We start from the raw sequence: 21,969 nt of genomic DNA, 5'->3' as shown, positions 1-21,969 counted from the left end.
ATCTGAAACCAACATGAGGGCAAGGAAAAACTCAAAAACCTCAACATGAGGAAAATGAAGAAACCTTGAGAAGAGACCGCACATGTGGTAATCCCCCTTTCAGGATGACCAGGCTGCAATGGATGTTGCAATTACAAATAGTAAAGAGATATTCTCAACAAAAAAAATATATAGGTTATTCATATTCTATAGAGTAGAAGTGTGTTTTAAGCTTAGATTTAAACATTTCCACTTAGGTTGCAGATCGGATCTCAGGGGGGAAAAGCATTCCACAGCACCGGTGCTGATCTTAATTGTGCAAAATCAAGCACACACACTCACACACACACAAAAAAAACAACGGTATTTTTCCACAAAGCATTTCTCCCTGTTGTCTACTGTAAATTGCTCTTAGGGACTCCCTTATGGTGATGAAGGTCCTTTTCTGCTATCCCAGTGGTCCTCAAAGTTTTTTTTTGGTTTACACTTATGCCCATTATGACGTATCTTTTTCAGCCACTGATCCCCTAACCAGCAAATTTTTTAAAAATGTTTTCAATATAATAGCCAGGGATGTGTAACGACCCTCTTTCATGCACGGCACAAGGTTTCACAGTCACTCGGTTTATTGCCTGCATTCAGTAAACAAAACAATACAAAAGTCAGGGCATCTGTTCAGGACTGCAATTATCTTCAGCTCGATACAAATTGGCTGACGCTACGGCCAGCAGACAACATCCGAGCACATTAATAGTGAAACTTCAATAATAACAATGAACATAACTTTCCCACGTACCTGCATTCAGTAAACAAAACAATAGAAAAGTCAGGGCATCTGTTCACGACAGCAATTATCTAAAACATTAAAGATACAAAAAACGGGTCATCGCTCAACAGGCCGCACCTCGTGCTGTGTTTGCGTCAAAACATATTGCATCAAAACATGTTGCATCATCGTTTCAAGCTACATTACTTTACTTCTTTTTTAGTGCTTTTTTTAATATACATCATTTAGCACAACTTATATATATTTATATACAAAAATACTTTGCGAAAGCAGCTCATATATCTAGCAAAATATGCATTTTCTTATCCAACTTTTATTGGGCACATCTTACCTTCAGCTCGATACAAATTGGCTGAAGCTACGGCAAGCGCTGAAGCCCATAAAGTGCCAAACGAAAAAGACAGTCGCAGACGCCCATCACTTAACAATTGAATGAGGTACCGGAATATTAACAGTAATACAACAAAAACACAGATTTTGTGAGAATTCAAAAAAACATTCAAACCAATCAAATTTCAACTCTGTTACACCTGCACAATAAGTAAATTTTCCGACCGTTTCTGATAAAATCCTGCCTCGGAGACCGATACTGATAGCCGGTATTTTCTTGTGCATTTTATATTAAAAAATAAAATAAAAACACACACAAAACATAATTATTTTTTGTGTCTTTATAATGGTTTGCAACGATGAGGGGAGGATTGTTTCTGGTAAGGCAAAATCAGATTTATAAAGAAATTAACCTACATCTTGTGCATTAAATTGATTGTCAGAGCAAGAATGCAATATATAAACTGCAGCATAGAAACACATGTTTTGTTGTCTTACCTTAACCTATACTTTTAAATCAATGCACCGCTGCTTTTGAATATAAGCATCCATAGATAGGTAATCCCCTATTATGAAAACTATTAAATTCAACTAAAAAATAATATTGTATGGCTTGACTTGCTGTCAGCTTGCTTATTGTATGACTATATCTATTGTTTGGAGCTATGGTGTGCGCTACAAGAGAATCTTTGGTCTCACTACAGCCCGTTGCCATGAGGCAAGAGGTTGCGTGCCACACTCTGCATTTGCAGACTCTCAACAGATTATTGCATTACATGCAGAACATAGAACATAGAACCAATTGTATTCATAATATTCAAAATGCACTGTGAACATACAGCTCAGGTAAAAATATCACCAAAAATTAGAGCAAGGGAGACTTAAACACAACTTTATAAATAAATGTATTCATCAATACTTGCGTTGTCAAAAATAACTGGCTGGCAACCAGTTCAAGTGGTCCCCTGCCCACTGCCCTAGCTAGGATGGGCTCCAGCACCACCACGACACTACTGAGGATAGGCGGTGCAGATAATGGATGGAGTCAAATCAGTTGATAACTTTTAAATGATTTTTAAACTAAATACTTCTTTTAAGTTTTTACAAAAAATACCCCTGCGGCTTAACCTCTATTGCTCTGAACAGATCCATATGCCCATGTGTCATTCCTTCACTTGAGCAAGACCACTGAAGTTATCAATGCCACATTGAACCCCACATGGGATCAAACCATCATCTTTGAGGATGTGGAAATCTACGGGGACCCGCAAACCATAGCCCTCAACCCACCAAGTGTTGTGCTGGAGCTTTACGACAGCGACAAAGTGGTTCGTTTGAAGACAGAAATCTCGGCTAAGTGGAACATGACCGGGCTTTTCTTAGCGTTTTCTGTCCTTCAGGGTAAAGATGAGTCAATGGGTCGCTGTATGTGCCCTCCAGTAGTCAAACTGAACCTCAAGGAAGCATCTGGAAATAAACTGCAGTGGTATTCAGTTACGAAGAAGGGTCGGACTGCTGGTGAAGTACTGCTGGCAGCCGAACTTCTGCTGAAGGATAAGGTAAGTGAAAAACATCAACCTTAAATGAAGTTCTTAACTCATTCACTGCCAACCCAGTTTAAACATTCACAAGGAGCCAGCTCAGTTAAAAACAAGATGTCTGTAGCCGACAAGTCTATGCATCAATGACAGTTAAGAAATGATAAGTACGATCCCTCTGTTGTGGGAGAATTCAAGGTAGAGGTTCAGACCAATATGCTAACAAATATGATCACGATCTAATCCCCGCTAAACTTCTTCTAGATCTGTGAACTTTTTATTCGAGTTTTCCTTTTTGCTGATAAGTGCTGCCATTGGATATTGCAGACAAATCTAGAAGATCTTCCTTTGGCCCCACCTCGACGGGGGGAGAAGCTCTTCATGGTTCCTCAAGGAATTAGGCCTGTTGTGCAACTTACTGCCATTGAGGTAACTTGACACTCCTACATCTACACTGAAGTCTGATAATTAAAATTAACAATGTCATTCTTACCTTTAGGTCTTGACTTGGGGCTTGAGGAACATGAAAAGCTATCAGCTGGCTGCGGTGACTTCGCCCAACTTGATTGTGGAATGTGGTGGTGAAATCGTCCAAACGGCCATCATCAAGAATTTCAAGAAAAACCCCAATTTTCCCGGATCTGTGCTGCAGCTCAAAGTGGTATGATGAACCCTGTATATAGTAGGACAGAGCCAAAGCACACAATTTGAATTTGGAAACAATCTCGATGCGCACTGCTTGTCAACCATTGGTCAAAATTGTGATTCCAGTGTTTGTTTTGATTTTAAGGTAAAAAAGATTGCCTATTAACCTAAGGTAGAGTTGATTATAAATTTACAATATACTGTAAAGCTGTTCTGATCATTTGTTGCGGCTGGAGCCCAGTAGGTAGTACAAGTAAATGATAAATAACTTTTCTCTTACTTTTTACTTTACTATATTTGCAACTTATTTTGCCCCAAAACAAATAAAATAAAACGATGCCTAAATAAAACAAAATTATCTTGTAGTTGAACAAATTATTGCTGCTTTTTCAAAGATATTTATCTCCATTTTGTGGTTTTAAAACTTTGTTGATTGTAAATATTGTATCCATGCAGAAAAGAAAAAATAACACCAAATTGAGACATGCCAGGGACAAAATACAGGATTAAATTAACTTCTTCCAATTTTAGAAAAATAAGAAAATTACATCATATGATTACATTTCTCTAAGATGCAATTTGATTTGTATTTGTTTATTTATTTATTAATTTATTTATTGAGCTAGGCGAATTCAAATATATGTATCCAACAAAATGATCTAATACTAAACATATGTTAGCCTGGAGAGGGGTGGGCGCCACTAGGCTGAACTTGCCCAAGACACACCACAGGAAATCACGACCCCTAGTGATTAAGGGATCCAACCAACTACCTTATAAGCCAACAATCTATAAAAAGGGCAATCTGCTCCAATCTACAGACATGGATCACTGGAAGATAGCAAACAATGGACATTGCACGCTTTTTTTTTTTTTTTTTACAAATGATTATTAATTTGTTGTCACTAATCAGATGGCATTACATTATCCTGCGAGACATGTATGTACGATAAAGTTTGTGTCTGATTGAGCACAGTCAGAGTTACAAATAAATGAAATTAGATTGAGAGGGAGAAGTTAATGGCAACAAAAAACACAGTCTGAGAAATCAAGGTTGGATGAAAACAAAAGTCTTACTTCGCACAAGGCAGGCGCCAAGGGTTCAGCGAAGTGACACGGGTAAGCAGAAACAACGATGCTATGGATCTTGTTGTGCTGTCCCTATAAGCCGGTGGTTCATTTGTTAAATAGTCTTCTGTTACCCTCTGGTGGACATTAGCATGCTGGATCCTCACAGTAGACCTCCATTGTAAAGAAAAGACCATGCATGGAGAATAAAATAGCTGGATGGCATGACTTCTGTTTGCTTGCTAATATTATCAGTAGTCCGATTGTTTGGGGCTAAGGTGTGCACCATATCAGAATTCTTGGTCTCACTATTGCCCTATGCTATTTGGCAAGAGAATTGCGTGCCTCCCTCTGCGTCTGTAGACACTCTGCACAGTAATACGTTACATACTAATTGGATTAATAATATGCATAATCTAATATGACATTTCTGCAGTTTTGAAAAACAAAATCCAAAAGTAAATGAGATAGAACTGTAACACTGAATACAGCTTTACCCGCCTCCCTTGACTACATAACACTGGATTACTGGTTAAAAACACTGCAGTAAAGTACGCTTGCTATAAACTGGAGTTCAGTGTGCTCTTGCAGCAATCAATGTTCATAAGTAAAATTTCCACAATGTGTCCAATTTTATTTTCCAGCTCCTCCCTAAAGAAGAGATGTACACTCCCCCCATTGTCCTGAAGGTCATTGACCACAGACCCTTCGGAAGGAAGCCGGTCGTGGGCCAATGCACCATCGATTGCCTGGAAGACTTTCGTTGCGACCCCTATCGAGTCAGCAATCAAGTCCGCATGTCTGCCAGGGGTACATACTCAAGTGCATACTCATACACATCAATCCAAAATCAAGATTATTCACGATTTTCTGCGTAATTTCAGTTGCAATGATAACGGCTGCTCAGGAAGATGTTATCATAGACATTGAGCAGAAGCTTCCCGTCAAAGCTGAGGTGGATTGTAAACACACTCACACGTTTGTGTAGGTTATAATTTATTGACACGGTGTTTCACTTGTAAATTACAGGTTCAAGATGACAAGGTATGTTTATTTCTGCAATTTTTTGCTGTATTTGAGTGTCCTTGGTCTAATAGTTTCTTTCCATTGTGCAGGAAGAGGAAGCAGTTGACTGGTGGAGTAAATTCTATGCTTCAGTTGGACAGCAGGAGAAGTGTGGGCCTTACTTGAAAATGGGATATGACACTTTACAGGTGATATGGTAACTTTCATGTGTACACTACGAATGATCTGTTGTCAAGTCAAGTCAAGTCAAGTCATTTTTATTTGTATAGCCCTAAATCACGAAGAGTCTCAAAGGGCTTCACAGATTGTTACACTATATTACACAAACTATTTTCAACCGACAAGAGGAGTAGGTTATTCGTATGCAATGGAGTAGAAGTGAGTTTTAAGTTTAGATTTAAACATTTCCACTGAGGTTGCAGATCGAATCTCAGGGGGAAGAGCATTCCACAGCACCGGTGCCCGGACGGAGAACGCTCTCGAACCAGCGGAAGACTTCTTTGCTCTCGGGATCATCAGAAGACCAGCACTCTCAGATCGTAGGCTTCGGACCGGGACATAGTGGCAGATCAGATCTGAAAGATAAGAGGGAGCAAGTCCATGTATGATTTTGTACAATACTAAGAAAACTTTGAAGTCACATCTTTGGCTAACTGGGAGCCAATGCAGGTTAGCCATAATCGGTGTTATGTGATCGTACTTTTTTGTCCTAGTTAAAAGCCTCGCTGCGGCATTTTGTACTAGCTGAAGAGACTTGATTCTGGACTTCGGGAGACCGGAGAGTAGTGCATTGCAGTAATCGAGACGGGAGGTAACAAATGCATGAATTATTGTTTCCGCATCAGACTGAGACAGTATTGAACGGATTTTAGCAATGTTGCGAAGATGGAAGAAGGCAGTTCTAGTAATTTGCTTTACATGCATCTCAAAGGATAGATCAGGGTCAAATATGACACCTAAATTTTTAACTGAGTCACTCTGTGTGATGTGACATTTGTCAATGTTCACAGCAGTTTTTGCGAATAAGTCCCGGCATTTAGAAGGACCAATGACTAACATTTCGGTCTTTTCAGAGTTAAGACGCAAGAAATTGAGTGACATCCACTCTTTTATCTCAGTGAGACAGGCCTCCAAATTTCCACAGTTTAGTGTGGAAGATTCCTCCAACGGAAGATATAGTTGAGTGTCGTCTGCGTAGCAGTGGAAGCTGATATTGTACTTGCGAATAATATCACCTAATGGAAGCATGTAAATGTTGAAAAGTAGGGGGCCGAGCACTGAACCCTGCGGAACACCGCAGGTAACATTAAAGGGCTCAGATGTCGTTTCACCATATTTAACACAGTGCGTCCTATCTGAGAGGTAAGATTTGAACCACGAGAGGACGGCTCCTGAGAGACCAATCCATTTTTCCAACCGTTCTAGTAGGATATTGTGGCGCACTGTGTCAAAAGCAGCACTAAGATCCAGCAGCAGCAAAAGTGATGAAGCGCCAGAATCCATTGACATTAGGAGATCATTTGTTACCTTGATCAGAGCTGTCTCAGTAGAGTGGTTAGCCCTGAATCCTGATTGCATGGATTCAAAAAGGTTATTCTCCGATATGAAAGCATTCAGCTGCTGTGCCACTACTCTTTCGAGTACTTTAGAGAGGAAAGGTAGGTTTGACACAGGTCTGTAATTACTTAATATTTCTGGATCAAGGTTGGGTCGTTTCAGTGTGGGTTTAATAACGGCGGACTTAAAAGCTGCTGGAACTACACCTGAGGAGAGTGATGTATTTATAATATTTAGAACTGAAGGCCCAAGGACGCTAAAAAGACTTTTAATAAGTGAACCTGGGAGAGGGTCGAACTGGCAAGTTGTCGGTTTGGCCGCATTCACCACTTGTTTGAGATCATCAAGTGACAGTTCACTAAAACCGGCCATTTTCCCAGGGCAGCCACCCTGTCGTGCATCTGTAAATTTCAGTCCTTTAATACGTGTGGTACTAACAATATCTTTTGCAATTTCTTCCTGTATGCATTGAATCTTCTTAGTGAAGAAGACCATTAAGTCCTGAGCAGAGTGTGTCGAACTGTCTGCGGTAGCCTGTTGCCTTGTAAGCGATGCTACAGTGTCAAAAAGGGCTTTGGGGTTGTTCTTTTGAGACGCAATCACCTTCGAAAGGTAGGCCGATTTTGCAGAGGCAAGGGCCGCTTTATACTTTAACAAGCTGTCACACCAGGTTTGATGGAAAACCTCAAGCTTGGTAGCGCGCCATTTTCTCTCCCATTTCCTGCATTCTTTTTTAAGGGCTCTAGTTTCATCAGTAAACCAAGGTGTGCGTCTTTTAGGACGTGATTTTAGTTTTATGGGCGCTATTGAATCCAGCACTCTAGTCAGGGTGGTATTGAACTCATTTATGAGTGAGTCAATCGAGCCATTGTATTTAGGAAAGGACGCAACTGCTCCAGGAAGGAGTTCAAAGAGCTCAGAAACTGTGCCAGTGCTTATATTGCGTCCGCTAAATCCCTCAGCTTTATTAAGTCTACATTTAGTTAGCACCTCAAATGTCACTAAATAATGATCAGAGATAACAGTAGTACACGGTAGAACCATAATGTTTGAGGTTAAAACTCCTCGAGTCAGAATCAAGTCTAGCGTGTTCCCATTTTTATGGGTTGGCAAGTCAACCAGTTGAGTAAAACCAAATGCATCAATTAGAGAACTAAACGCAATAGTAAGTGAACTGTGTGGGGAGTTCATATGAATGTTAAAGTCTCCCATAATTATAATTTTGTCTGCATAGGTTACTAGTTCAGACAAAAGTTCAGCAAATTCGTCTAAGAAAGTTGTGTATGGCCCAGGTGCACGATAGATAGTTATTACATCAATTGACAATTGAGGGGACCGCATCACAAGAGCCTCAAACGTTTTGTAATTATTAGAGGTACGTGTATTAAATTTGAGCGATTTTTCAGAGATTAGCGCAACACCACCACCTCTTTTCAGCGTGCGTGCTATATGACTACTCTCGTAGTCTGGGGGAGAGGCATAATTTAGCGCTAAGTGCTCATCCGGGCGTAACCACGTTTCACAAAGACCCATACAGTTAAGTTTATAATCACGAATAATGTTATCAACAAGTAAAGCTTTTGGAGCAAGCGATCTAATATTTAACAGACCAAATTTCAGCTTTGCTGAATCATTTGACTTAGCTGAACTCTTTGTAGTCTTTGTCGAGATCTTCAAAAGCTCCCGGCGTTGTGGCCGCTCGTGAGCGCTGAGTTTAAAGCGTCGGTTGTCCGGCGAGGAATGAATGGTGGAATTAGTTACATCCTCGCGTCCATCCTCGCGTCCATCTTGCTGCTTGGACTTCACACGCTTCACACATCTACCTGCACGGCAACCACGCTTCTGTTTCCTTTCTTTACGGGGCCGTCGGCGTCGTTTATTAAGAGGAATAGCTGTCCACAAGGATGCCGGGTCTCTTTGAAGTTCGCTCGGTATATCATGGGCGGTATAAAAAGTGCCCGAAAAATCGAAATTTAGACGCCCACCCAACCGAATAAGTTCGTCCCTACTGTAAGTGTTTTTGGCCACACATGTGTCCAAAAGTGAAAGCAAAAAAGACAAGAGAACGGCAATAAATAGAAGATTAGCTGGAGAGCTAGCCGCAAGCATGTATCCATGCGCAGCCGCCATCTTAAATACTTTCAACACGGATTAAGTAGCTAAAAAAGGCACGTATGTTCTCTCCCAAAACCATTTACTGTACACTCAAAATTGGTTAAAAAATAGGTGCACCCACCTACGCGGATTAATTTCTTAAATCAAATTGTCACAAGACATCCATCCATCCATCCATTATCTGTACCGCTTATCCTCAGTAGGGTCGCGGGGGGTGCTGGAGCCCATCCCAGCCATCTCCGGGCAGTGGGCAGGGGACACCCTGAACTGGTTGCCGGCCAGTCGCAGGGCACACAGGGACAGACAATTTGATCGCTCATTCACACCTAGGGACAAATTGGACCGGCCAATTAAGCTGACATGCATGTCTTTGGAATGTGGGAGGAAACCATAGTGCCCGGAGGAAACCCACGCAAGCACGGGGAGAACATGCAAACTTCGCACAGGAAGGTTGGTAGCTGGATTTGAACCCATGACCTCAGAACTGTGCCGCACACGCGCTAACCACTGCGCCGCCGTGCTGCCCTGTCACAAAACAATACAATTTGAAAATTACTTTTTGTGTGGTTTTGTACAATGTGAACCAACAAGGATTCTCGTAAACAAGAGACACAATTTTGGTGTGTTTAAAACACAATGACATTTTATTGGTTTATTTTTTAAACAAACTCACACAATTTCAGAATTGCGAATTGCTTACTGAAGATGAGCGGTGCAGATAATGGATGGATGGATGTTTTATTTCTTTTTTAGTTTCATCTACTCTAATTTCGTTGTTAACCTATTTTTAGTAGCAAAATTTACGTTTATTTGCACTGATAGGGTTTAGAATTAACAATCAATCTATTTTGTGTCAGAATAAGTTACACAGTAATATACTTTGATTTTCAATGACAGTTCAAATGAATGACAAGAAGGTTCATCAAATAAGCAAAGAAAACACAATTCCAATGTTTTACAGTTCAGGGGATCTCGAATCTATGGGTGGAGAAGCACCTTTTTCGTTACTGGCTCCATAGTGTTAAAACTGAGAAATGCAACAGAGTTGAGCTCAAGCGCCATGTGCGGGCCACATTCAACTATATTTTCAGAATTTGCTGCGGGCCAATAAAAACTGACCCACGGGCCAACTGCGGCCCGCGGGCCGTAGTCTGGACACCCCTGCTCTAAGCCAAGTGGTGAATCGATCCAGTCTTGACTCAAATTGCATAATCATTTTACGCAAAACTTTGCTGTCTTACTTTTACATCAATTAATCAACCCATCTGACTGTACATTGATCAATCAGTCCGTCTGTCTGTCTGGCTGTCTATCAATTTCAAAGAATTACCTTTTGAAGAGTAGTTACAATTTCAACAAGTCTACGGTCACAGTTAAAAAAATTAGCTCAGTAATTGACTGTCGTTAATATGATTTAAGATGGGATTTCACCAGGTGTTACCAAAATAAATACTCTTCCATTAAATAGTTCTTAGATTCTGAAATATTGCTTATAAATGTGTTAAAGAACCAACAATAAGAATGTTTAAAATGGACAGGATTTTAGAAAAACTGGAATAGGGAAAAAAGTACGACAAGGATCCAAAAATGTATCCTATTGATATACCAATAACGTGAAAGCAAACAGGTCATAATTTTATTTTGATTGTTTTATTTTCAAAATGAGTATTATGGTTCACAATGTGAGCTCGTGCAAATTATACTCCAGTCTAAATTCCAGTGGACCAAACTGCATGTGTTCCATTAACAGGTGTATGATTGTGAACTTGAACAAGTGGAGCAGTTTCAGGGACTCACAGATTTTTGCAGCACCTTCAAACTCTCACGGGGAAAAACAGATGGAGAAGAAGACGATCCCTCTGTTGTGGGAGAATTCAAGGTAGAGTTTCAGACAAATATGCTAACAAATATAATCACGAACTAATCCACGCTAAACTTCTTCTAGATCTGTGAACTTTTTATTCCCGTTTTCCTCTTTGCTGATAATTATTAGGGCTCATTCAAGATTTACCCACTGCCCGATGACCCTGGAGTACAGGCTCCACCTCGGCAATTCAGAGAGCTCCCTGAAAGCGGGCCTCAGGAGTGTCTGGTCAGAATATATGTAGTGCGCTGTATCGACCTGCAGCCCAAGGACACAAACGGAATGGTACACTGACGATTACGGCATTGTGATACTGTAGTTGAAGTTAATAATATATTTCTCCTTTAGTGTGATCCCTATGTCAAGATATCACTGGGAAGGAAGACGATGGATGACAGGGACAACTACCAACCAAACACGCTAAATCCAGAATTTGGAAGGTGATACAGCTCAGAGTTTAAATAACCCTTTAGGTTGTGATTGAGGGTAAAAAGTTCATCAACTATTTTTTAGGATGTTCGAGCTGTTCTGCTTCTTGCCCCAAGACAAGGATCTGAAGATTGCAGTGTATGACTATGACTTGCTAAGCCGTGACGAAAAAGTGGGAGAAACTGTCATAGATTTGGAGAACCGACTGCTGTCCCGTTTCAGGTCTTGCTGTGGCCTGCCACAGACTTATTGTGTGTGAGTACCTTCCTGGTTGTAGTGTATGGAGAGCAAAATTCAGGGCTGTCAATTCAATTTTCAGCTTTTTAAAAATAAAAAATAAACTACAATTGATCATTTACAGCTTAAATCCAGACATGCATTCAGGCTTGCGACACTTTGTACAAAACATACGATAAAACTTGTATTTTCTACCGATTTTGAACTTGCAATTCAAAGTGAAAACAATTCTTTTTAAGTTTTAAATACTGTACCGCAATTTCTAACAAAATGTTGCGACATGGTTTGATATTCAATTATTTTGCAGCTCCGGGATAAATCAGTGGAGAGACCAGCTGAAACCTTCTCAAATCCTACGAAATGTAGCAAAGATTAGAGGAATCCCACCACCTCGCTTTGAGGGAGATGGAAGCACGCTGTCTTTTTCAGGAAAAGAATACTGCCTACAGGATTTTGGTATTTCTGATGTGTGGTGAGCTTGCCCCGGTTATTTCCATTAATGCACGATATCTGTGGTGTCCTTTTCTAGAGACAATCACTCCCACTCACTCGCACCTTGGCCCGGCCAGCGAGCGACTGCCACTGCATGTCCTCAGAGAACAGGGCTTGGTACCAGAGCATGTGGAAACCAGGACACTGTGCAGCTCTCACCAACCCAACTTATCCCAGGTGAGGAATGCTCTCTTTATCAACCATATTAAATGCTGAAAAAACAGTGAAACACACAATATATGCACATCCTGTGTGTTACAATTTGTTATTGTGAAGGTTGTTTCATATGATTTCCTTTAAAAAGCTCATCTGACACTGAAAGTCACCAAAATTAATTATTATTGTTCTACAGTGCCTATTCATACATCACAAAGATTTCAGATGTTGCACTAAAAAACAATGTTAATATCAGGGACAACCCAAGGAAATACAAAATGCAGTTTATACGCCTATCTGGCCCTATGTTAAAGAAACCATCCCAGTGCCACTACCATGCTTCACTATTGGCCAAAAAGTTCAATTTTGGATTCATCAATCCATATGTTTCCCGAAAAGTCTTGAAGATAATCAAGATGGATTTTGGCAAATGTAAGACGACTTTTAGTGGTCCTCTGGCTCGGAGATGGTAGATGAGAGGCATAGAAGAGGTCGAGATTGGGGGCTTCTGCATTACATCTCTGCTTAATGCAGATTATGTGTTAGGTGGAGTTGGCTTCCTCAAGCCCTGATCTTTAACTTTCCCTGGAGCGGTCGTTGTGAAACTTAAATTGTATTAATTTGGTTCAGAATCTTATTTGGTGATAACAGATTTGACCAGAATTATGTACTGACGGTTTCCCACACTAATTAATTTGAAATAGCCTCATATTTTGTCTATCATTGATCATGAAGGAAGCAATACTCTAATCATATTTGATTTTTAGCTTTAAATTATTGTTTTTTTCAGTCATTATACATGGGTAATGATTGATCAGTCCAGAAGGAAAATAGTAGAGACACACAAAGTATAATATGAGTGGTTGGATTCTAACAAACTATTGGATCAAACAAATTAATATAAAGATTGTTAACGAGAGAAACTCGCATTTCTAATTAACAAAGGAAAAAATGTTTGGGAAAAAGGGAGTTGAGTAAATATTGCAACATTATAATTTCTTACAGAAACACAGGATTCTGTATTGTTGTGCCTAATTTGAGTTCCTAAGAAATGCGTATTGGGTTTAACGGCTACCTGGTTTACGGCCATACTACCCTGAACACGCCTAATCTCGTCCGATCTCAGAAGCTAAGCAGGGTCGGGCCTGGTTAGTAATAGGATGGGAGACCATCTGGCAATACCTGGTGGTGTAAGCTCAGGGCGGCAGTAACTCAGGAGGGAAAGCGCTCATCTTGGGATCAAGAAGTTGCAGCTCCTCCGTGTTATATGTCAAAGTGTCCTTGGGCAAGACACTGAATCACAATTGTCTCACAAAAGCAAGTATGCATGGCTGATGCTGATATCAGTATGTGAGTGTGTGACAATGGGTTAGTGTGAAACACATTGTAAAGCGCTTTGGGAGGTCTTCATTGACTTGAAAAGCGCTATATAAATGTAGAACACACTTAAAAAACAGCCAGCATATTGTCCATTTTCCCCCTCCCCTGTGCCGCTTCTTGGCGAGAACACAGCCATAGATGGATTAAATTACAATTGAAATTTCGTCAATCGGCACCAGTAACTCAATCAACACGGTTAACCCAACCAGTTAAAGCCAGTTGTCTCGTGGGGGTAGAGAGTGGCAGTTGAGTCTAAAGACTGAAGTCTGATATCCATGGTTCTCAGCTGAAAAACTATGACATGCCATCTCTGGGTTGAAGTGAGATCCTGCCAAGTGGAGGATTTAAAGTATTTTGCATTCTTGTTCTCAAGCGAGGGTAAGATGGAACAGGAGATCGACAGATAGATCAGTGCAGCGTCTGCCGTCATGCGAACTTTTCACTGGTCCATCTTTCTGAAGAAAAAGCTGAGACAAAAGGCAAAGCGCTATATTTACCAGTCGATATACATTAATGCCTTTACCTGTGGTCATAAGCTGTGAGTCTTGACGAATAGAACAACTTCCTGGACACAAGCCTCTGAAATTAGTTTCCTCAGCAGGGTGTCGAGGCTCTTTTACAGATATGGTGAGAAACCTGGAGTGCATGTACCGAAAAATGGGATCAGAGCAGTACTTTTATAATGGATCGGGCCTTAAACTACAGACAAAAATAATTACTCCTATGGTTTTATGACAATAGGAAAATGTTATAAATAAAATCCTGAAAGTCTGCTAGTTTGCCCCTCAATAGTGTTTAGCTTTTTTCGGTCATTCTTCATGCCAGAATTAGACTTCACGAGACACTTCTGTTTAACTTCCCTCTTTTTTACAAACACAGGGGCGAATCCAGATGTGGGTGGACATCTTTCCCAAAAGCCTCGGTCTTCCAGGCCCTCCCTGTGACATAACTCCACGGAAAGCTAAAAAGTACGAAATATTGGGCGACAAAGGAGTAGCACTTTTGAATAATGCGTTATCTTTCAAATAGGTACTTCCTGCGTGCTGTTGTTTGGAACACAACTGATGTCACTCTGGATGAAACAAGCATCACGGGGGAAAACATGAGCGATATCTATGTAAAAGGGTATATATTATGTTGCACATGTTAACATTTACAGTATAAATACAGGTGTAATTTTTTTTTAAATTCTCCCTAGATGGATGCCAGGAATGGAGGAGGACAAACAGAAAACCGACGTTCATTACAGATCACTGGACGGTGATGGCAATTTTAACTGGAGGTTTGTCTTTGCCTTCGACTATCTTCCAGCGGAGCAGCTGTGTGTGGTCTCGAGGAAAGTGAGTCATTGTTTTTTCGTTTTGATTGCGTGGAGATACAAAAAAAATGTTCGTTCTCCATGTTTTCTTAGGAACATTTCTGGAACCTAGACAAGACAGAATTTAGGATTCCTCCCAAGTTGATTGTCCAGATATGGGACAATGATAAATTCTCTTTGGATGACTACCTGGGTAAAAAAGACAAATCAAGGCCATGTAGTGTCAATCCAACAGCCACTGTGACGTTTGTTTACATTTCTGTTACAGGCTCCGTTGAGTTGGACTTACTCAACTTGATCGCTCCTGCGAAGACCCCCGAAAAATGCAGTTTAAAAATGTTACCTGGAATGATCAGCTCCAACACGTCCAAAAGGTCCGAATTCAACTCGCTTTTCTCCCAAAAGTCAGTTCGGGGCTGGTGGCCGTGCGCCATCGAGGAGAACGGGAAAAAAGTTCTTGCCGTGAGTTTAAAACCTTGTACTTTTAAAACCCTACCAACCTGTGAACACTGAGTCACTAAAAATCTTACATGTCAAGCTGATTATCTCTTTTTAGCTGCTGATTTTGCCCAGTGTCCAAATTGGGCATTAGTAATCGTGGAAATGAACCTAGGCGCAAACGTTGGTTTAATAAAAAAAAAGTGGGGTGCATCGTTTGAGGTGTCCTTAAAAAAGTTGAAAGTTTAATATTTTCTTTATTAACTATGTGTTAACAATGCCTAACTAAGTTCAAAAAACCCTTATGGTTTCCAAATCGCCTACCTGCTTTTATCTTGATTTCTGAGTAAAAAAAACTAGAATAAAATGAAATAAAGCATTTTTATCCGGGAATTCTTTTATCTCGTTTTTCTCTTTTTTAGTCTCGATTAGGTGTTTATCCTGGAGTGCCAAGTCAAATAATGTTGCAAACAATGTTCACCTACGTTGATATCGATAACAGTAAAGATTATTCAATTCAATTGACAGTCTTTGGCGTCATCTAGTGGCACTCTCCCATACAGAAATATTATTTTATTAAGAACGTAGCATTTGTTCCAAAGGGGTAGAATTGTAAAGTCAAAAAGCAACTTCAAGTAATCATGTCAGATTTTACCACGTATATTTTTATTTTAAAGGGGAAAGTAGAGATGACTTTGGAAATTGTGGAGGAGAAGGAGATGGAGGAGAGACCGGCAGGAAAAGGGAGAGATGATCCCAACATGAACCCAAAACTGGAACCACCCAAGTAACTATCCTTCAAATATGAGTCATACTTAAGTCTGTCATTTAGACTTACAGTATGGTTTTCTCCACAGCCGTCCTGACACGTCCTTCTTCTGGTTTACAAATCCTTGCAAGACCATGAAGTTCATCGTATGGCGGAGATTCCGACTCCTCTTCATCGTCGGGATTCTTCTGCTGCTAGTCATACTGTTTTTCGGGATCCTTTTCTACTCCTTACCTGTAAGTCACAGTGTACTCATACAAAATAATGGGCATATGTATTCAGAATATTGTTTTGACGTACTCATTCTCCAATTTATTTGCACAGAACTACATTTCCATGAAGATTGTGAAGCCCTTCTCCAAATAATACAAAAAATATACTGTCAACCTTGAGAACGAAGAGCACATGAGATTTTTTTCAGTTTTTGTATCATTCTGTCTGATGTCAAAGTGTTATTTTTAATAAAATTTACATGATGTTGACTTTTGTAATTGTGTCTACGATATGGAATGCTGGAGTCAGTTCTTCTCCACGTTTTTGATTCTACTTCTTTGAAGAAAATGTGTTTGTCTCTTGCCTGCATTATATTCTACCTCTGTGTTGGTAAACATGCTTGAGCAGAGTAGTTCAGTTGAAGTTTTTAATTACAATAAATCAAAGAGACCATGTTTATAAAAAGCTCTGGAAAACTGGCAGGGCGATGTGTAACGAGACAGAGGTGTGGTTTGAAAGAAGTCTCTTAACGTAGTGGAAATTTACCAAATGCCCTTATTTTCAACCGTGGACAGATAAGCAGACTTGTTGAAATTTGTTTGTGGTCTGGCCAAAGTCCAGCCATGAATCACACTTAAAAAGTGCAAGGAACGACTGGACGAAACATCAAATAAACAACCTGGAGTAAATACATATATAATCAAGAAATGTATTAACTAAAATCAAATGAATAATGTGATTATATTAATAGTCAGATGGTTATATGGTATCTGGAAAACTCGTACAGTTATGGCTATGTATGGCGTGACATTTTACCAATAACCCTCAAATACTATTTTATAACTATAAAACATTGACTGCAACCACAGCTGTGACACAAATGAAAAAGCATCGATGATAACCTCATAAAATGGCAATATATTTTATGAATATAGCCACATTTTACGCACCAAAAATTGTTTTTATTCGTGCACAAAATCCATCTCCTCAAAAAGATTTCAATTGCTCTGCCGTAGAAATTCTCCGTGCTTTTCCGTTCCGTCAAGAAGTTCTTTTCTATTGCCATTAAAGCCAATGCTGAAAGTCGAGTCTGTCCTGTCGTATTTCTGTCATAAATTTTATTTTGATTTAGGGCTGAAAATGTCAGTTTGACAGAACCAGTGGACACGGGGATACTGTATTTTTCTTCACCTTTTGGTTGTGATAATTCCGCTCCCGCCACAAAGCCAGTCATAGTTTGTAATACAGCTGACGCCAGCTAGAAGTATTTATCACGCAAACTTGATATATGATTGGCTAAACCACCAGCTTTATCCACACTTATGTCATGCCTCAGGGCCTGCAAAATTGATTGTGAAGGCCTCCAGTAGATTTCTGACCATGGCAACAAGTAATAGCTGAAATTTGATTGGTTAAGTGCTTCTGTAACCGCGTTGTACGTGTCCCACCAAAGATCCACATTCACGCTGGACTGGATGATGAGGTTTTTATTATTACAGTTTCTGCAAATGGATGAGTCCCAACATTAGCTTTTTCTGCTGGGTTTGATCTCTTTGATCTCTTTGTAGTACTCTGGTTAAACTGACAACAAAGCATATCAAAGAGCTGTCTTTTCACTTTACAGAAAATACATTTTAGAATATCACAATACATTTATAAATCTTTGCATTTTAACAAGATACTTTTAACAAGAGATCGTATAGTGGATTTTTAACGTTTACAATGAATTCAACATGTTTTTCTTTACTCTGAATTTTAACCAACATCATCCTTTTTTAATGTATATGAAAAAATAGGAATAAAAACAATAATGAGTATAAAAATGGGTACAATTTACCTGCAAATGGATGAGTCACAACATTAGCTTTTTCTGCTGGGTTTGATCTCTTTGATCTCTACAAGGGGAATTAATATTTAGTAAAACAGAAACAAAACGAAAATAAATCAAAACAGCTTGACAATATCAATCACATTACTATGCATGGTGAGAGATTTGTCAGCTGGGGTTATAATGTTTAAAATTAACTTATTTTGTGGAGCACCAAAAGATATGTCTTACCTTTGTAGTACTCTGGTTAAACTGACAAAACCCCGCCTCCTGGTCACATGTTAGAAGCCAAAACCAAACCCCACCCCATACCAGCAGATGGCACTGTTGGACTCAGCATTGCAGGACATTTACCAAAAACTATACGCATATTTTAGCAGGAATTTCAATAAAATAAAAGTTATTATTACACCCGTTACATACACCCCCCTGAAATTCTGCTAAATATGGGAGTGCTACACTAAAAAGAAAAAAAATCACATGCCAAAAAGGCAAATACTGATGAAAAAGAGGACACGAAAACTGGTACATTATTACAAGGAACAAACTGAAGTGCATGTCAGTTCTAAAACTCTCCCAAAAAGGAGTGTGAAAAGAAAGGAGGCGAGCAAACTCCTAACTAAGCACAGACTCAAAGATGCCTGTTACATCTCTGAAATATCAAACATTGTTCCTGTAGTTGTAAGTGCTCACATAGGCACAATTCTTGTTTCTTACTCAAGCTTTGTTACTCAAACTGAAAGTGCATCTCTACTGAACTTAAACTAGGAACTTGCAGATATTGCGGACAGATGATTGTCACCTACCACATGGTCATTCATCTGACAAATAAGACGACTAGGAGGCCTGATGGACTGGCGGACCCTAAGACCATAACGGTTAGGTTGAGCACAAATAACCTGAGCTTGAAGGTCTGGGGCAGTCAAGTCTAAACAGTCAGTATCAGGGGAGTCTGCGTCCAGATGGTCAGTGTTCAATGGGGTCTCGTCTGGGAGACCCATACCCAAAGGGATCATGTTTTCAGAGCACTGTGATGGGCTTTCCGTATTGTCACTTGAAGTATGGTCAACATCTTGTTCGGGGATGTGCTGACTTCCTCGACTGGATGTATCATCTGTGAGAGAGTCGGACTGGGCATCAGATCTGCTGTCTAGTGAGTTATCCTTCACTTCTGGATGAACTTGCTCTTCACCTGCCTGTATCACCCAGTTTACTGTACGGACATCACTGTCTTCAACCGCGTCAGGTAAATCAGGGCATACATCACTTCCATGCATAGCAGCGTCAGACTCTGAGTGTTCAGATTCGCTGGCCAGATCATCCTCACAGGGCAAGAAGCTAACAGAGAGCAGCAAATTCCTGTGAACTACCTTCTCTTTGCCCGTCAGACAATCCTTGACTCTGTAGACATTGAGATCAGGCTTGACTGATATGACTTCATACGGGGTTGACTCCCACTTGTCTGCAACTTTGCGTTTCCCCGGGACACCTCTGTTGGCGATCAACACCCGGTCTCCCACGACGAGAGGTGATCCTTTGGCCCTACGGTTGTACAGCTTGGCATGACGAGTCTGTTCTCTGAGAGTATTCCTCTGTACAATCTGAGCAGCTTCATGTAGATCTTTCTTCAGATGGCGTACAAAGTCAGAGTAGCTGACAACAGCATCATTGGTATTAGCATGTTGAAACATGACATCGACAGGGAGACGAGGGATCCTACCAAACACTAGGTAAAACGGTGCAAACCCTGTTGTCTCATGCTCTGTGCAGTTATAGCAGAATGTGAGCTGCTGCAGCATTTGTGGCCACTTTGCTTTGGGCTGAGGGGGAAGGGTTCTGATCATATCTCCCAATGTTCGGTTGAATCGTTCTGCGATGCCATTTCCCATGGGGTGGTACGGAGTGGTATGGGATTTCTGCACCCCTGCCATCTCTAGAAGCTCTTTGATCAGTTTGCTCTCAAAATTAGCTCCCTGATCAGAGTGGATACGCCGTGGGAAACCATAGACAAGGAAGAAATCCTGCCACAGACGGCGAGCAACTTGTTTGGCGGTTTGATTTCTGCAAGGGAAGGCGTGCGCCATCTTGGAGAAATGATCAGTTACGACCAGGACATCTACAGACTTGTTCTCTTGCTCAGCAGTCCAAAAGTCTATACAGACCAACTCCATAGGCTCAGAGGTGACTATGTTCTTGAGTGGTGCACGGTTGTGTGGTTCCGGTGTTTTCCCTACTACACAGCGCTGACAGGATTTGACATAATTCACAACATCACGTTCCATGCCATTCCAGAAGAATCGTTGCCGCACCAGAGACAAAGTACGGTTCTGGCCTTGGTGACCTGCTGAGTCATGTAAACCTTGAAGGACTTTCTGTTTCAATGAATCAGGCACCACAAACTGGAAGATTTTCTTGGCCATGTGAGGATCTTTCCTTATTTTGTAGAGCATGCCATTCTGTATGGTGAGTCTGTGTGAGTGATGAGGCCCATCACCTGCTTGCGAGTCAGCTTGAGCGTAAACAGTTTGTAAAGGAGGCAGAAGGCCGTCGACACGATGCCGCCTGTGCCCACGCCGCGGACCCCTCCGCACATTCCAGTCTGACCTGCAGTCTTTCTGCTTCCTTTCTCCCATGGCTCAACGTGAGTCACCTTGAAATAAATTTCGTCCACGACTTCGTGGTAAGTCTTCAGCTCGTAAAGTTGAACTTTGAAATATGGCGACGACAGAACATTGGTGAGAATCATCGGGTTGAGATTCATCGTCTTCTCGTTGCCCCACAGCGGCAGGACGTTGCCATGTTTCCCGGACGCGGGCTTGCTCGCGGCCTGGCTCCCCATGCTAGCCATGGCGGCGGAATCCCGCGACCAAGACGAACTTCTTCCAGAATTCTCAGTGTCGCCCTGATTAAAATTCCATTTGATTTAAATCCAATGGAGGTTTGTTTAACGCGTTAAATCACCGTCGAATCGACGTTAACGACTTCCCGCCGCCGTCGTCGTTGTTGGAAGCTAAAAGTCTGAGGTGGCTCGTGCACGAGGGTTGGACCATGGTTCACCTCAGCTTTGTGTACGGCAATTTCCGCTCTATTCGCAGGTTGTTGTAGGGAATCTGCTTTGTAGCTCTTCTCAGCGTGGTATTCATTCAGCACCTCTAGTACCTCACATGCTGACCACTTTTCGATGGTTTTTGATCTGTAAGTGAGTGCCAGTTCCTTGCATGGGCAGTTCCGAATAAACATGCGAGTAACCTCTATTTCAGGGTTGTCAAATGTTTTGCCCTGCTCACTCAAGCACTCAGAGGCAAGGTCAGCTGCTCTGTTTAGTCTCAGCCAGTAGTCATAGGGGTCTTCCTGGTCTTTGGGCAAAGTTGAATAAAAGTCAGCTAAAGGGACAGCAGAGTACTTGGTACAGCTAAAGTATTTCCTGAGAAGACTATAAATCATGTCAGGGCGGGTATAGACGTCTATATTACTGTTTCTAATGCTAAACCTAACTACATCTTTAGCTTTTCCTCTCAAATGTATAAGGATTTCCTCTGCTTGCTCTTCAAGTCTCACATCACTCCTTTTTATAAATGTCCTCATTAGATCTTCCCACTCATGTATTGTTATTGAGTCTGAGCCATCCCCAATAAATGACGGCGGTTCCTTAACCTTTCTCTGCGTTACCACCTGACTCAATCTGTTTGCTTCATCTTGTGTGGCAGCAGCGTTAGGTGCTACTATATTACGTGACTGTATATTTGTGAATATGCTATCAGCCAATTTATGTCCTATCTCCTGAATAATATTTGTCATCT

General features: G+C 40.8%; 1 protein-coding gene, 1 long non-coding RNA gene and 1 pseudogene across 4 annotated transcripts in view; 2 read left to right on the top strand and 1 right to left on the bottom strand.

Moving 5' to 3' along the window:
- Nucleotides 1-16,610, top strand: part of myofl (myoferlin like) — a 54,674-nt gene extending 38,064 nt beyond the window's left edge. For both annotated transcript variants that reach the window (XM_088352039.1, XM_088352038.1), the window contains 22 exons: nucleotides 2,243-2,424; nucleotides 2,497-2,655; nucleotides 2,962-3,063; nucleotides 3,134-3,295; nucleotides 4,992-5,157; nucleotides 5,232-5,302; nucleotides 5,377-5,391; nucleotides 5,463-5,561; nucleotides 10,796-10,924; nucleotides 11,039-11,194; nucleotides 11,258-11,349; nucleotides 11,423-11,593; nucleotides 11,883-12,031; nucleotides 12,105-12,244; nucleotides 14,483-14,571; nucleotides 14,633-14,728; nucleotides 14,802-14,943; nucleotides 15,015-15,114; nucleotides 15,190-15,383; nucleotides 16,037-16,146; nucleotides 16,217-16,364; nucleotides 16,453-16,610. In XM_088352039.1, the coding sequence (XP_088208165.1) occupies nucleotides 2,243-2,424; nucleotides 2,497-2,655; nucleotides 2,962-3,063; nucleotides 3,134-3,295; nucleotides 4,992-5,157; nucleotides 5,232-5,302; nucleotides 5,377-5,391; nucleotides 5,463-5,561; nucleotides 10,796-10,924; nucleotides 11,039-11,194; nucleotides 11,258-11,349; nucleotides 11,423-11,593; nucleotides 11,883-12,031; nucleotides 12,105-12,244; nucleotides 14,483-14,571; nucleotides 14,633-14,728; nucleotides 14,802-14,943; nucleotides 15,015-15,114; nucleotides 15,190-15,383; nucleotides 16,037-16,146; nucleotides 16,217-16,364; nucleotides 16,453-16,494 (2,714 nt within the window). In that variant the 3' untranslated portion in view covers nucleotides 16,495-16,610. The remainder of the gene's footprint in view (nucleotides 1-2,242; nucleotides 2,425-2,496; nucleotides 2,656-2,961; nucleotides 3,064-3,133; nucleotides 3,296-4,991; nucleotides 5,158-5,231; nucleotides 5,303-5,376; nucleotides 5,392-5,462; nucleotides 5,562-10,795; nucleotides 10,925-11,038; nucleotides 11,195-11,257; nucleotides 11,350-11,422; nucleotides 11,594-11,882; nucleotides 12,032-12,104; nucleotides 12,245-14,482; nucleotides 14,572-14,632; nucleotides 14,729-14,801; nucleotides 14,944-15,014; nucleotides 15,115-15,189; nucleotides 15,384-16,036; nucleotides 16,147-16,216; nucleotides 16,365-16,452) is intronic.
- LOC148353622 (uncharacterized) lies at nucleotides 10,680-16,252 on the bottom strand. 2 transcript variants are annotated; one of them, XR_015852583.1, is made up of 3 exons: nucleotides 16,198-16,252; nucleotides 14,127-14,239; nucleotides 10,680-14,070 (listed from the first exon to the last, which is right to left on the bottom strand). It is a non-coding gene; the product is annotated as an uncharacterized LOC148353622 (long non-coding RNA). The 2 variants fall into 2 exon arrangements; XR_015852582.1 differs by lacking the exon at nucleotides 16,198-16,252 and having other exon boundaries at nucleotides 14,127-15,084.
- LOC148353623 (5S ribosomal RNA) lies at nucleotides 13,302-13,420 on the top strand (annotated as a pseudogene).
- Nucleotides 16,611-21,969: the final 5,359 nt, after the last annotated feature.

This window comes from Urocampus carinirostris, chromosome 13, assembly GCF_059441175.1.
Source record: "Urocampus carinirostris isolate Australia breed hairy pipefish chromosome 13, RoL_Ucar_1.0, whole genome shotgun sequence".
Taxonomy (NCBI): domain Eukaryota; kingdom Metazoa; phylum Chordata; class Actinopteri; order Syngnathiformes; family Syngnathidae; genus Urocampus; species Urocampus carinirostris.
The sequence above is the reverse complement of the archived record's forward strand: the minus strand, read 5'-3'. Positions and strand labels throughout refer to the sequence as shown.